The sequence below is a fragment of the Mauremys mutica genome, chromosome 5 (genome assembly GCF_020497125.1).
Source record: "Mauremys mutica isolate MM-2020 ecotype Southern chromosome 5, ASM2049712v1, whole genome shotgun sequence".
In the NCBI taxonomy this organism is placed as follows: Eukaryota; Metazoa; Chordata; order Testudines; family Geoemydidae; genus Mauremys; species Mauremys mutica.
In genome coordinates, this window is record NC_059076.1 from 10,904,488 (window position 1) to 10,919,454 (window position 14,967).

Here is a 14,967-nt window from a genome sequence, read left to right on the forward strand (position 1 = left end):
AGGATTATATTTTATATGATTAACTCCTGTTGTTTCTAGGAATTGTAAACCTCACATAGCCTTGAAAATTACTATATAGCATGGTCAAGATTTACAAAAGTAACTAGTGATTTTGAGTGCTTCAATTTTTTTATTCTTAACTTGAGACACTTTTAAAGGTCCTGATTTTCAGAGGTTGGGTGCACAGCATTTTTTGAAAACCAGACCCTTTTAAGGTGTCCCAGGTTGTGCAGCCAAAAATCAAAGCACCCCCCATCACTAGTCACTTTTGAAAATCTTGGCTTAGATGCATAACTCTCACACATTATTTACACAATTGTATTTGTCATAATGTGTATTGTAATGTCTTAATTTTTTTTAAAGTAAAGAATAAATAACATTGTGTAAAAGAGGTTTGACACTTATGAACTAATCAAATATGTACAAATATTAGTAAGCTGTTAAACATTTTATTCATTTATGGCACTCTGGGTGGGAGACAGGGTGTTGTATGTATTGGGAGCAGTGAAGAGCTAATAGCAAAAGAATCAAGCGTCCAATTTGGCTCAACACTGACAAGTTCAGACGCTCATTTGCAGTTTATCCAAATTCTTTGTGTTTAGAAAACCGGGCTAGGAGTTACATCACACCCAGCACCCTTGTGAGATATATCCTGTTCCAGACAGGTAAGAAGCACCAGAAAAGCCTTGCTCAGTGGATTTATCGGGGCCCAGAGGCACTGGAACAAGAGAACTATGCAAAAGAAAACAAACATCCCAAACTTTCTGGAAAGCACAAAAAGGTTCCCGTTGGAGATTTGGACAAACACTCAGGGGGTGCCGACTGTATCTAAACGAATGTGCCTGTGTCGAATGACATGGAAAGTTGTCCGGATTCTTAGCACCTTTGAGCCACTGTTTATTTTGAAGACCGAGGGCTAAATTTCTGCCCTCAGACCCAAGAAGCAATTCCAACTGAAGCCAGTGGGAGCTGCATGCATTTCCGGGGGCACAACTTGTCCCTAAATGTCTTGGGCCAGGTACCGATGTCCCTACTCAGGCTGTCCTTTATGTGGGTGCAGAGCACAAACGAACCTTCCCCACCTTGTGCTGCCCAGGCCAATGCAAGCAGATTTGAAGGCCCTGTGCTCTAGGTCACTCCCTCTGTTACACTGGAAAACTAGGGTGACCAGACAGCAAATGTGAAAAATCGGGATGGGGGGAGGGGGCAACAGGAGCCTATATAAGAAAAAGACCCCAAAATGGGGACTGTCCCTATAAAATCTGGACATCTGGTCACCCTACAGGAAAACTGAGCTGGCCTGCTTGCATAAAGTAGTAGGTTGCACCCCATGAAAGAGAAGGTTGTGGGGATGCTGCTTCTATCAGCAGACATCCTGCCTTTCTGAGACTGGAAGCTCCCTGATGCTCTCCTTGGAGCACGGCAGCTCCGCTATGCCCCATGCCTATGTGGTGCAATGACACTCGCCATTTTAAAGTATTTTGTGCCTACCATAGTGCCTAGATGCTCCCAGGCAGATCAGGGCCCCATTGTGCCAGGCCCTATGTACACACACACACACACACTCCACAAGAGACAGTCCCTGCCCCAAAGAGCTCACTCTCTAACGAACAAGACAGATGAAGTGAGGAAGGGGAAACAGAGGAAGAGAGAGGGAAGGAACTTGCCCAAGGTCAGTTCTTTGTCCTTGCTCTGACAAGCCTCCTATGGACTTCAGTGAGAACTCTACCTGAAGGAAGACTGCCCAGTGCTTCAGGATGTGGCCACCTCCACTGGAAGTCCCTTGGGGCAGGGACTGTCTTTTTGTTCTGACTTTGTACCATGCCTACCACAGGAGGGTTCTGGTCCAGGACTGGAGCTCCTAGGTGCTACCATAATGCAAATAAATCGTAACAACAACAACAACCTATTGCAGAGATACAATCAGAACACCAACATGCCCTGGCAGACGGTTCGCTGAGCACTGGAATCAATGCCAGCTGATCCTTAAAACCAAAGCTGAAGTGTAAAATTAAAAGATTGGGGATTGCCCGATGCTCTGTGTGAGAAGACGGATGCTAGTTCCCAAGCTCCTTTGATTCATAACAAATTAGTATACTTTAATTTAATGTGATAAGACTGGAGATGAAACTGACATGCAGTTTTAATGTATTTGTTCAACAGAAGTGGCACACTAATGGAAAACAACACACACATTTCAAGTCTTCCTAATCATTTACTGCAGAATCAATCTGACATTGATTTATGCATAAAATTGCTTCATTCCCTTCCACGCATAGGATAATTATAACTAAAAGAGAAGGACAGCAAAGAGAAGGTACTTAGGACGCTTTGCAATCAGGCAGTCACACCTTTTCAAAATATTTGATTTCATACTCCAGGATGATGCCGTTGGGTCGATCTGGCTCCTGCCAGGAAAGGGAGATGCTATTTTTAGCTATCTTGCCTTTTTTCACAATACTGATTGGAGAAGGTGCTGCAAGAGAAGAGAAAAACAGAACAAGCCAATAGTTAGTAGGACAGTATCTTGTTTCCTAATTTAAATTCAACATTGCAGATGCTACTACGTACAGTCCACTGATGTAAATCCGTGTAGTGCACTTTGACTTCAGTGTGGATTTATATCAGTTGGGATCTGGCCCTTTGGCCTCAGTGGAACTATGTGATTTTCACTAGGTGAGGCACTGATCCCATTGATGATTTCTAATGAATTCTGAACTGTGGTCTCAGTCCAGCTGCTGTTACAAAAACTTAGTGTTGTTTTCAAAGAATTGTTATGAGGCTGGGTAAGGCAGAGCAGGAGAGATTGTCAAAATTCAGCGTTTTCCGAAGGAAAAGAGAAAGGGAGGGCATTCTTTTCACAAAATGTTTGCAAAGAAAATCCATCCCATTATCTAATCAGCTCTAGCAACAGGCAAGATCCAGAGTGGGGAGGCGGGTGCTCAGAGGGAGTCAGAAGTGACGCACAAGGGATTAGGAGTGTGAGCCCAGGAGTCTATGAGAGCAGAGGAGTACTGCTGCATGGCCAGGCAGATGGCAGGGCGTGGGGAGGAGAGAGAATTTGCAGCAGGGCAAGTCAATGTGGGCACAGTACCTCTGCCAGAGCTCCCCACCAGTGCGGGGATCAGGACTGGGGGCAGCAGGTGCTGGGGGCAGCTAGGGGTTGGCAGTGTTGTTCAGTGTAGATAATGACTCAAGGAAATTTTACACCCCTGGAGGCCACTGAAGTACTTTAAAAATCAGCGTTTGTTTGGCATTTAAATTTGCTGTCAATGCTGCATGTGGAAGGAAAGTCAGCACAGTGTGACGGTGCCTTATTTTTCAAAATGATTGGTGTTATTTCAAGCCAGGGAACACCTCTATTGATCTGCCTGCTGATCCACCTGTCGTACCTAGCTAACCTCAAACTTTATAACACAGTTGTTTCCTCTGTATCTGAGTCTGCTTTACTGCAGTGTGGTTACTGAGAGAGTGTGTTGTCCGGCTTTGCTCGCAGGCCATTGGGATGGAAGCATAGTGCCTGATCATTTAAGTTCTATTTTTTCATATATTTTCATCCTCACTAAATTTGCCTCTCTAGGGGACATTGTAGGTTCTCTGTCCAGAAGAGCTCCAGAAACAATGGGCAAGTTTGGGATGTCTCAAGGAATGCATTCAGGGCTTGTCTTTACTGCACTGTTAGATCAAGCTAGGAAGGCTTCTCCCCTGTTAGTCTAGCCTGAGTGAGGACAGGCACACCGGCAGCACGGTGATTGTATTAGTAGTACAGAGTAGCGGCGGCAGCCCTCCACCAGCAGCGCTCCAGCTGCAACATGTACCACTCAAAGGGTCAGGGTAACTTGAGTTTAAAGCTTCCCTTCAGTCAAGCTAGAGATTGGTGTGTGTGGACAGGAGTGTAAGTTATCCCTCCAGGTAACACTGCAGTGAAGATAAACCCGGAGACACCAACAGGGCAGCGTGCTGCGTTGGGAGTCTAGCTAAGCATGTGGAGGCTGATTCTTGGGTCTACTCCAGCCCCTTTGGGCTGCCCTGGCAGCTGTCACCTAAGGGTGGCAGGAAATGGTGTTGGCATTCAATAAGACCCTTGGCTCGTTAGTCAGTCCTGACTTAGGGGATGCCAGCATGCACTGCAATAGAAAACCCTGCCGCAGCAAATCTCAGAGCCCAGATCACCTGACTTGGGCTCGCAGGGCACAGGCTGCAGGGCTAAATACTGCCAGTGTAGATGCTGGAGCTCAGGCTGCAGCCCAAGCCCTGAGACCCTCCCCCGTCACCGGGTTTCAGCCTGAGCCAAATGTCTACTGCTATTTTTCGCCCAGCAGCCTGAGCCCCGAGAGCCTGAGTCAGCTGACGTGGGCTCAGAGACTCACTGCTGCGGGTTTTTCTATTGCAATGCAGACAGTGTCCTGGCAGAAAGAGCCCGTGTCCTTTGCTAGCACAGGCACTACTGCACACTGGTTAAAATAGCTCCATCTGCTGCTCCCGAGGCAGCTAAACTTCAGTGCTGAATACAATGGCTGCCGTTAGAATCTTTACCATTTCCTTGTTTTTCTAATTAACATTGCTGAGATGATACCCCGGATGCCACCGTGACATCAATTCCTTGCAAATGGAAATTGTAACGATTTTAATGGTGACCACTAGGAGCAAGCCCAGTGTGCGGTTTGTATATTGGACTTTGTGCCGGCCTCTGGGAACCTGCAGAATTAAAGGAACTATATAATTTTACTATTCAGCCTTCCCAGGCTATTTGCTATCTTTCCAGCTCACACATGCACTGCAGATATATTTGATGGTTCATTTTCAACTCAGAGACCTAAACAACTTTTAAAGTTATGTTTTTTACAACCGCTACCAGCTCCCTCGCAGAATGTCCCATGGAAAATAAAACGTGGTGCTTTTAATGCTCTCCTGAGTCCTTGGTGCATCTGTGCAGAGCTGACTGGGGCTGTGGGGGTCTCCAGGGATCACACATAGAAATTTGGAAGGGCGTCAGAAAGAGAATGATGCACAAGCTAAATAATGCCAGTGTTTTTTAAATCGATGGCAAATCCCACAGGTCTAAAAATGACAACAAGGAGATATGAGAGCATCGGGGCAACACACGTCTGTCTAGGCACCTAGACGCCTTGTTGTTTTTTGAGATACCTATATGAACTCCAGTACCACAGTATTTGAGCACCTCACACGACAATGTGTTTATTCTCACAACACGCTGTGAAGTAGGAGGACGACACTTATCCCATTTCACCCATCAGGGCGTAACATACGCAAAGACTATGTGACTTGCCCAAGGCAGGGCAGGGAATTGAAACTTTCCACCCCGCTTCACCTGAAGCTGGCGTCCTACCCACCATACCATCCTTTCTTTTATAGCTGAGATTGCATATCTTCTCCATTCAGCTCTGCACCTCTCTCTGCTGCCCATCAAACAAATAGCATTTTGTGTTTGCTGTACAAATGATAATCCTCAATTCAAACATATTTATCTTACAAAATTTCACTGAACCATCAAAATATTACTTTTTGTAGGCAAGAGGAACTAATTAACATGCTACCAAAAAAAAATCCCAGTTAAATAACAAAGACAACAAACAAACTCATTTTGCCAACTCCGATCTTCAGCCAGAAGGAATATGGGAAATCTTCCAAATGTTTATTCCTGGATTGGACACTGTTGGAAAGCTTGTGTTTTTAAAATCAGGACCCTAAATCTGAACCTCTTCCAGGTAAACATATTCACCTGCTGTCTACTAATCTCTCATCCCTTTGGCTTTCTGAGGACACTGGAGAATACTACTCTTTCCTGCATGGTCTTTTCGGAAGAGCAGGCCTCAGCTTCACAGTCACAGCACACACTCCAGGGTGCCCAGAATTGAACTGCTGAGAGGGTATAAGCCAGAGAGGTGTGAAAGGCCTTGAACCTGTAGACAGTTTAATTGATTCTAAGACCAGAAAGGACCACTATCATCATTCAGTCTGACCTCCTGCATAACCAAGCTATAGATTTTCACCATTTACATCAAGCCCAATCTGATGGTTGAGCTAGAGGATATGTGTAGAAAGACATCCCAGTTTGATTTAAAGAATTCAAGTGATGAGACTCCCACCTCGGACACATGAGAGTGCCTCCCTTGAGTTAAATAGGACTCTGCGTGTGCAAGTGGGGCTTACGTTGTCTCTCACACCTAGAGCTAGCTTCTGTATTACCCATCCAAGCACCTCAGAAGCTGGAACTCCGAGAAGCACAATACCTCCCAGAGGACTCGGGCTTCATGGGGAACGGGGCAGTAATCTACTACGGCTGTTTTCAGGTGCAGGCTACTCCCTGTCTTTGTGCAACCAGACAAGCATGGAAAGGGGAGAGAGGAGGGAGATGCCATGGTTTTGTCTACTCCTTCCTTCCTCTCTATCCACTTGCTTCCTGGACAGACCATCTGGCATGTAGCCCCCACCTAGCCCCCAGCAGCTTTGGCCTGGACAGCCCCAAAACAGATGGACAAGGCATGGAGGGGAAGGGGGGGAAGAATTGTCCTTCAAACTCTTATGCAGCCACATTATGGCTAGTGCTGTTCTTCTGATGGATTTACATCATCACACAGGAATCTCCATTGGTACTGATCTCCCTCCTCCCCCGACATGTGAATGACCGGGTGTGATGTATCAGACATGTGTATGTGACATGTGAGTTGTGTGCATGTGAGACGTGTGTGTGTGTGTGTGTGTGTGTGTGTGTGTGATGGGGAAATATTAGCCAATAGAGAGGGGGCAGTGGTGAAGACTCACACAATAGGAAGAAGTTGCTCAGAGCAAGCTCCTCTCATGATCCACATGAAATTGAGAGCTTAAGGAGGCCAAGCTGTCTCCTCAGCCATTGAGGAGCTGGTCACATGTCATACAATCAACACCGCCCTTTGGGAAATGGTGTGTTTGGAAACAACTGGGCCAAAACATAACTCGTTCTTTACTTTTCTTCTCTTGGCTTCTCCCCAGATCTGGGGATCTAGAGCTGTGCCTACCAGGGCTGGCTCTACCATTTTTGCCACCCCAAAAAACACTCAGACTGTGCTGCCCCAAGAATGGCTGGAATGCCGCCCCTTAGCATGTGCCACCCCAGTCATGTGCTTCCTTTGCTGGTGCCTGGAGCCGGCCCTGGTGCCTACAGAGTCTCAAAGGGCATCAGGGGTAGCCAATGTGATCTTTAAAAGACTGCAAGCTTTGCAATGCGTTTATGTCCCGTTACGCTGCTTTGCGCTTTCAAAGTTCCCTTCACAAAAAGGAAGGCTGTGGAACATATGTTTAAAAAGAAAAGAGAGAGAAATCTGAAATTATTTCTCGAGTTTGTACCCTAACCCTAACGAATCAGGGAAACATCAGACCATAAGATTTACAGTGCATGTTTGCAGCTCAGCTGAATTTCAGCTCTTCCTTTCTGTGTCCATGCATCTCAAGCTTTCCACCAGAAGACAAAGCCTCAATAGAAGCGACTTAGCATCAAGAATGCTTTACCAGATAAAAGACCTTTCATTTGCTATGTGGTAGATTTTCTAATTTGTCAAAGAGATTTAGGAGTGCAAGTCCCATTAAAACAACGCAGCTTGTGCTCTTCAATCCCATCAACACTTTTGAAAATCTCCCTCTAAGATCTTAAAGGCAGTTCAGTACATCTCCTATAGCACAGAAATCAGGACACCAATCTCCTTTCTGAGAACACGTGTAACGGAAAATGTACCATCACTGCTCCAATTATAGAGAAAGATAAACATAGCAGGGGTATAGTAATAAGCATGTTCAAATTACCGTGCAAACACTAATCCTCACCATGACACTGGGATGGGGGAGGGAGGAGTATGTTTAGCCCCATTTTAATAATATGAAAACAAAAGTGGAGTTGAAGTATCTTGCCCAAGGCCATGCAATCCAGTGGAAAAGCCAGGATTAAATTTCCCAAGCATCTCATGTGGCCAACTGGCTTACATGCTCAACTGCAATCCCAAAGGTCATGGGTTTGAGTCTTGCTCAAACTCACACTGAAAGGCCAGCCCCAAAGTAGAGCCCAGTCTGTGGGGTTAGGGAAGCTCAAAGGAGTCAGATGTGATGCTAGCCACATCACCTCTTTGTGTACCATTGGCTATGGAAACTGACATGCCTGCCTGCTGAACCACCTGGCTCAGGGCAGACTTTGAGTGTCTCACTTCTAATGGCCTTAAGACATAGCTCTGCCTTTGCAAGCTTACAAACTTTAATTTCTGGCTGAATAAGTAGCCTGCATGTTCGGCTGCAGCCAGGCAGAATGCTGAACTCTACCGGGAAAGAGAAGCAAGATAAGAAAATGGGTAAGTGAACTCCCAAAGTAAATTAGAGAGGCAGTAACTGTATCCATTTTGGATCTTCTTCCTAAGAAGTGTTAAAGTGTAATCATAAGATAAAGACCAATTAAGTATATTTAATCAATCCCAGTGGTGCTGGAATGATACCGCAGCTTCTCTGCATCCTCAACACATTGAAGTTACAATGTTCTGAACTGAAGGAAAGTATTAAGTATTTTAGAGTTTTCTTTATCAAACAAAATGTAATTCAATCTGAGCCGTCAGAGAAAGTCTGCAATCATTCCATCTTAAAAGCCTGCAACTGAATACTGTGCTATATGATCTCAGGAAAATAAAAGGATTATATTGAAACTTGCTTTTTAAAGGTCACTGGTTCTACAAGGGCATTATCCTTTTAATAAAAGGGAGCCCGTCCACTGAAAAGTTCCATTTAGAGTATAAAATTCAGGATGTGTAGAAAATATAATAATTTTTGCACAAAGGGGTGAGTGGGTAGGAAGGAAATTCTTATTTAAATCTTTGCCTTGATGTCAAAGGAGTGGATGTAAATAATATTTCCTTCTGATGCTGTTTACAAGCGAATCTGCACATTCACACTAACTTCAAACAAAATTTGTAAAATGAAAGTGGGAGATTACATCATTTGCATTTACGGTCGCTATTCACCAAAACAATCGTGAACGTGATGAAGACAAACAGAAAATGGGACAAGGTGTGAAATTGCTAATGTACATTTTGCTTTCCTGACACTAAACCTAATCATAAACCAAATAACATCTCTGAAAATTGGTCTTACTTTTTATGCTGTTTGTAACATTTCCTTAACAGCTTTAAATGGCCAGACTAAATAAATAAAAGTCACTGCCAATTACCCATCATTATTCACATCTGAATAACTACAGAACAGGATTTCATAAGAAAAAGACCTTTTAGAACATTTTTCCTCTGCAACCTTTTATAATGACATTAGCACTGAATTAGCCAGTGAGGCGCCAAACACAGTATCCAAGAAGTACTGCACTGAGCCTTAGTAAAATCTAATGTACAACAAAGTTTATGGGAATAAAATCTTAATTGTATTTTAAGACAAACTAATGTTATCAGGTAAATGACCACTGCATCAAGATAAAATAATTAATCCAGACTCTACAAGTCATATTCTAGATAATGCTATCCCTGGCCCAATTAATTTTGCCTTTGTATATTTCACTTTGGCACAGACAGCAGCTAATGTTTCTTCATCTCACTCCCCAAACCCAAATCTGGTGCAGCTTTAGATTAACCAGTAGGGACGGCTGGGAGAAAAATACAAGTTTGGCTCATTCTCATTGCACTAAGTAAGCTATTTTCCCCAAGCCAAGACCCTCAATCCACCCCTGATCTCCATGGGGCCAGATTGTCACTTGGAGTAAATCATCACACTCCTCTCAAGTCAACAGATGCATGCCAATTTACACCAGCTGAGGAGCTGGCCCCACTTCTCCTTGTTGTCAGCTCTCCAACCACTTGGGCTTCAATTTCCTTTTAAAAGAAGATTAAAGTATCAACAAAGAAAAAGATTCTGCTCTTGCTGTCTTAGTATTGAAAGCCACAGTGATCTGTACCATACGTGCAGCTATGCTATGGACCTTAGCTTATTTTAGTAGTGTTTTATATCTGCCGGCAATTTACTGAATCCGATTACATTTCTCTATGTGTAAACATGCTAGGGTCTAGAATTTCAACCTCCTAAACACCTTGGCATTCTTTCCTAGCTCTTGTGCCAACGTTGCCTTGCAGTCGGAAATCACGGCAAACGGCACAAAAGTCAAACTCATGCTTAAGATTAGATCAAATCCATCAACTGTCATCAGAGAACAAAAAACCCACAGTATCATTAACACACGGTAGCACAGGAGACTGGCTGTAACGGGAGAAAAGGAATGCAGAATCTACTGGTAAATTAATGTTACTTGTTTCCTAGTTAACACTGGCCACACTTCAAAAGCCTAGTTTATTGCAATTTTTCATTCTGTTTCTAATTAATGGCATTATTGGATTTTTTCCTTAAGGTCTTTAGTTATTGCCGAATGTGGAAGCTACATGAGCGTTGCTCAATTTGAATGAAACGACATATATTTCCAGGTAATGAGAAATTACAGTAAACTTCCCACAGCAGTGGATTTATTTGTTTTTAATGATAATGGTTTAGAAAAACAGAAATATGAAGTTAAAAGGGACAGTGGGGGAAATGTTAGTGACTTTATTGTCTTCTCTGCTTGGATTGCTCGATAATACACCTATCCTTTTACCTCAGGCACCTTGGGTCATGCTTTTAAAAGAACTCAGAACCCACCAGCATCTCAATCAGCTGTTGCCTGAGAGCACTTTTGAGAATCTAGTCTATGAGGTGAAATTCACCTGAGCGATACACCACTTCGGTGCCACTGCAACTCTATTTTGAGATCCCGCCCTGGCCCATTATAAGGGGGTGACTATTACCACACATGATTAAATTCTGTACATTATGCAAAATAGGGTCCCACTCCTGTAACATCTGAGTCGTCCTAAGTCAATGGGGCTCCTTGAATGACTAAGGTCTTCTTTGTGCTAGCCATCTACACAGGGGCAAAACTTCACCTGTTTACATTAAAACATGAACACATCCTCTATAAAACGATGTCATTTCCTTAGAACTTCTACCTGCCGGAGTTCATAAATAAATGCCAGGCCTCAAACTGACCCCCAGCTTCCCTCCCCCACCCCCGCTCTGAAAGCCGCAGAAAACAGAGAGGGCCCTTGCCTGCCATGAAATTCAGCAGACTCAGGTTCCTCAAAACAATGGGAGTTGCCAGTTCCAGAGTCTAGGGACCCTCGCTGAAGATGGGTTCCCCATCTCAGTAGTCCTGGGCATGACTAAGGAAAACACCCCAATTAATCTTAGCTGTTTTAGCCCCTCCTGAGAAGAAGGGCTCTCTCTCAGGTAGCTGCCACCCCAACTCTTCTGAGTTTTAACAATTAAAACCAGCTTCAGCTGTCAGGCTATCAGCCAGAATGGGGATGGTGGCTGAGGTTGGAGCAGGAACAGGCAGAGGCTGGAGGAGCCAGCTGGGAATTCTCCCCACAAGGTAGCATCACTGAGCAGACTGGAGTGGCTGCATCTTTTAGGAACCTGTATACCTGCCTTGGGGGTACCTGGTCAGGCCCTTGGTTGTGGATTGGATGGGCTCTGGTTGGCATGGGCCTATCATCAGACTTGCAGGGATGACTCCTTAGGCTCAGAACACTCACCAGCTCAGGCCCAGGGATGGTTCCTCTCTCTCCATGAAGCAGACACCAAGATGAAGCAGGAGCCAGCTCAGATCACGAGGCACAGAGCCCATCAGGAATCTGCACCTCTGGACCATATGGGGGTTTTGAATCAATCCAAGCACATTGCACATGGAGACGGAGAAATGGGGTTTGGTTTTTCTCTCTTCCGTTGGAGATCCCTGTTGTCTTTCATGAGTTCACTCCCCACCACTTTACTTCCCCTATGCTATCCCAAAGATGGCTGGGGAAAGCTACAGGTTGACAGACAGGACTGTGTTACGAGCACCAACATCCTTTTGTTTTTAAGTGACAGCAAATCCCCTGCAGATAAGGTTTGGGCTTTATAAGTCAAAATTAAAGCTTCACTCTCTCATTCCAATAATAACAGTTTACGAAGTCACTTGACAGCATGGGACTAATTTTTCTTCTTTTTTATATTACAGCAGTGCTTTCAGAGCCAGTCGAGATTGGGACCTCACTGTGTTAGGTGCTGGGCAGATGCATAGGAAGAGACATTCCCTACTTGAAGAGTTTGCAGTCTAAGGGTACGGCTACATTGCAAATGAAGGTGTACGCCAGCTTTAGTCTAGCTAGCACTTGTAATAACGGCAGTGAAGATGCAGCAGCATGGACCATGGCATGGGCTAGTGGCCTGATACCTGGCAGGACTGTACTGGGGCAACTAGCCTATGCCACCATTTCTTCACTACTACCTCCCCAGCTAAGGTAAAGCTAGCATGGTTACTCTTACCCGCACTGCAGTCCCACCTTCACTGGTGGTGTAGACACACACAGAGGGTCCAGTCTTGCAAAGACTTACTCGTGGGTTCAACTTTATGCACTGTTGCATATGGTTGGATTTAAGTTAATCAAACTTTGATCAAAGTTAAGCAGATATGTAAATCTTTGCAAGATCAGGGCCTAAACTGACGTGGCAGAGAAAAGAGGTATAATTATCCTCCTTTACGGATGGGAAACTAGGACAAAGAGAGAGATTCAGAGCTAGATTTTCTAAAAAAACTCAGGTCTCAGCAGCTCCAAATACTCTCAACATCCCCGAGCATGTCTGAAGATATGGCTGTAAGTGACACAGGCCACCCAGAAAACCTGCGGTCATGTACATCAGTCTAGTGCTGTAACAAGACCATGGCTCCATTGTAAAGACACCCTCTAGTTCTGTGCTGACTTCCACTCCACGCAACCCACTGACTCCAATGAGATTGCATGGAATGACCATCAGGAAGAATTTAGCTCTACATTTAAAATAAAATTATTTATATATATATATATATCTATCTACACAGAATGTCATAGAAACTAACTACTTTCTATTGTAGGACTACTACCAAACTACAACCAAATCATCTACAAAGTTCTAATTGCCTTTTGCCGCAGACCCATTTATAGGGCCCTACCAAATTCACGGTCCAATTTCATGGTCCATGATGCATTTTTCATGGCCTACCAAATTCACGGCCATGAAAAATGCATCATGGACCATGAAATCTGGGCTCCCACTGTGAAATCTGGTCTTTTGTGTGCTTTTACCCTATTCTATACAGATTTCACGGGAGAGACCAGTGTTGCTCAAATTGGGGGCCTTGAGTTATGGGGGGTCACAAGGTTATTTTAGAAGGGTAGTGGTATTGCCACCCTTACTTCTGCACTACTTCAGAACTGGGTGGGTGGAAAGCGGCGGCTGTTGGCTGGGTGCCCAGCTCTGAAGGCAGTGCCCCGTCAGCAGCAGCGCAGAAGCAAGGGTGGCAATACCATATATGCCATCTGAGCTGCTGCCTTCAGAGCTGCCTGAGGGCCCAGCCTGCAGGCAGCAGTGCAGAAGTATGGGGGGCAATGCCATCCCAGGCCATCCTTACTTCTGTGCTGCCGCTGGCAGTGGCTCTGGCTTCAGAGCTGGGCTCCCGGCCAGCAGCTGACCCGCTCCAGCTGCCCATCTCTGAAGGCAGCGTCGCCACCAGCAGCAGCGCAGAAGTAAGGGTAGTTGTACCACAACCCCCTCTACAATAATCTTGTGACAACCCCACAACTCCTTTTTGGGTCAGGAGCTCTACAACAACATGAAATTTCAGATTCAAGTAGCTGAAATCATGACATTTATGATCCTATGACCATGAAATTGACCAAAACAGATTGTGAATTTGGTAAGGCCCTATCCATTTAATAAAATAGTTTGGTCATAATATTTAGTTATCAGTGTAAAACTAAAACAAAATAGCATGGGAGCCATATTAATGCACGTACAAAATTACTACTCAAATCATTAATACCTTAATGTGTGTTATAAAAATATATCCATGAAATATGTTCATTTTATTGAGATTTTCCATCACTTACTGATGTATGTATTATTAAGATATTAGAAAAAGTATAGCTTTGAAATGTTTAAGTTCAATATCTTTCTCTTAATCAAAGTACAGACCTAATCTGAATTAAAGCAGTGAATCATAGAATCATAGAATCATAGAACTTAAGATCAGAAGGGACCATTATGATCATCTAGTCTGACCTCCCGCAAGATGCAGGCCACAAAAGCTGACCCACCCACTCCTGAAATAATTCTCTCCCTTGACTCAGCTGTTGAAGTCCCCAAATCCTGATTTAAAGACTTCAAGTAGCAGATAATCCTCCAGCAAGCGACCCCTGCCCCATGCTGCGGAGGAAGGCGAAAAACCTCCAGGGCCACTGCCAATCTACCCTGGAGGAAAATTCCTTCCCGACCCCAAATATGGCGATCAGCTGAACCCCGAGCATGCGGGAAAGACTCTCTAGCCAGACACTCAGGAAAAAGACTTTCAATATCCCAACATTGACCCTCGGTACTAATTACCAGTGGTCGCACGTTATTGACCTATTGGCTAAATCACGTTATCCTATCAAACCATTCCCTCCATAAACTTATCAAGCTTAATCTTAAAGCCAGAGAGGTCCTTCGCTCCCACTGTTTCCCTCGGTAGGCTGTTCCAGAATTTCACTCCCCTGATGGTTAGAAACCTTGGTCTAATTTCAAGCCTAAACTTCCCGACTGCCAATTTATATCCATTTGTTCTCGTGTCCACATTAGTACTGAGCTGAAATAATTCCTCTCCCTCCCTGGTATTTATCCCTCTGATATATTTAAAGAGAGCAATCATATCTCCTCTTAACCTTCTTTTGGTTAAGGAAAACAAACCGAGCTCCTCAAGTCTCATTTCATACGACAGGATTTCCATTCCTCGGATCATTCTAGTGGCCCTTCTTTGTACCCGTTCCAGTTTGAATTCATCCTTCTTAAACATGGGAGACCAAAACTGCACACAATACTCCAAATGAGGTCTCACCAACGCCTTAT

General features: G+C 44.4%; 1 protein-coding gene across 4 annotated transcripts in view; it reads right to left on the bottom strand.

Annotated features, from left to right (window-relative positions):
- The window catches only part of EPHA5 (EPH receptor A5), a 340,760-nt gene that overhangs the window by 90,866 nt on the left and 234,927 nt on the right, over positions 1-14,967 (bottom strand). For all 4 annotated transcript variants that reach the window (XM_045018677.1, XM_045018676.1, XM_045018675.1 and 1 more), the window contains one exon: positions 2,352-2,476. In XM_045018677.1, coding sequence (XP_044874612.1) covers positions 2,352-2,476 — 125 coding nt within the window. The remainder of the gene's footprint in view (positions 1-2,351; positions 2,477-14,967) is intronic.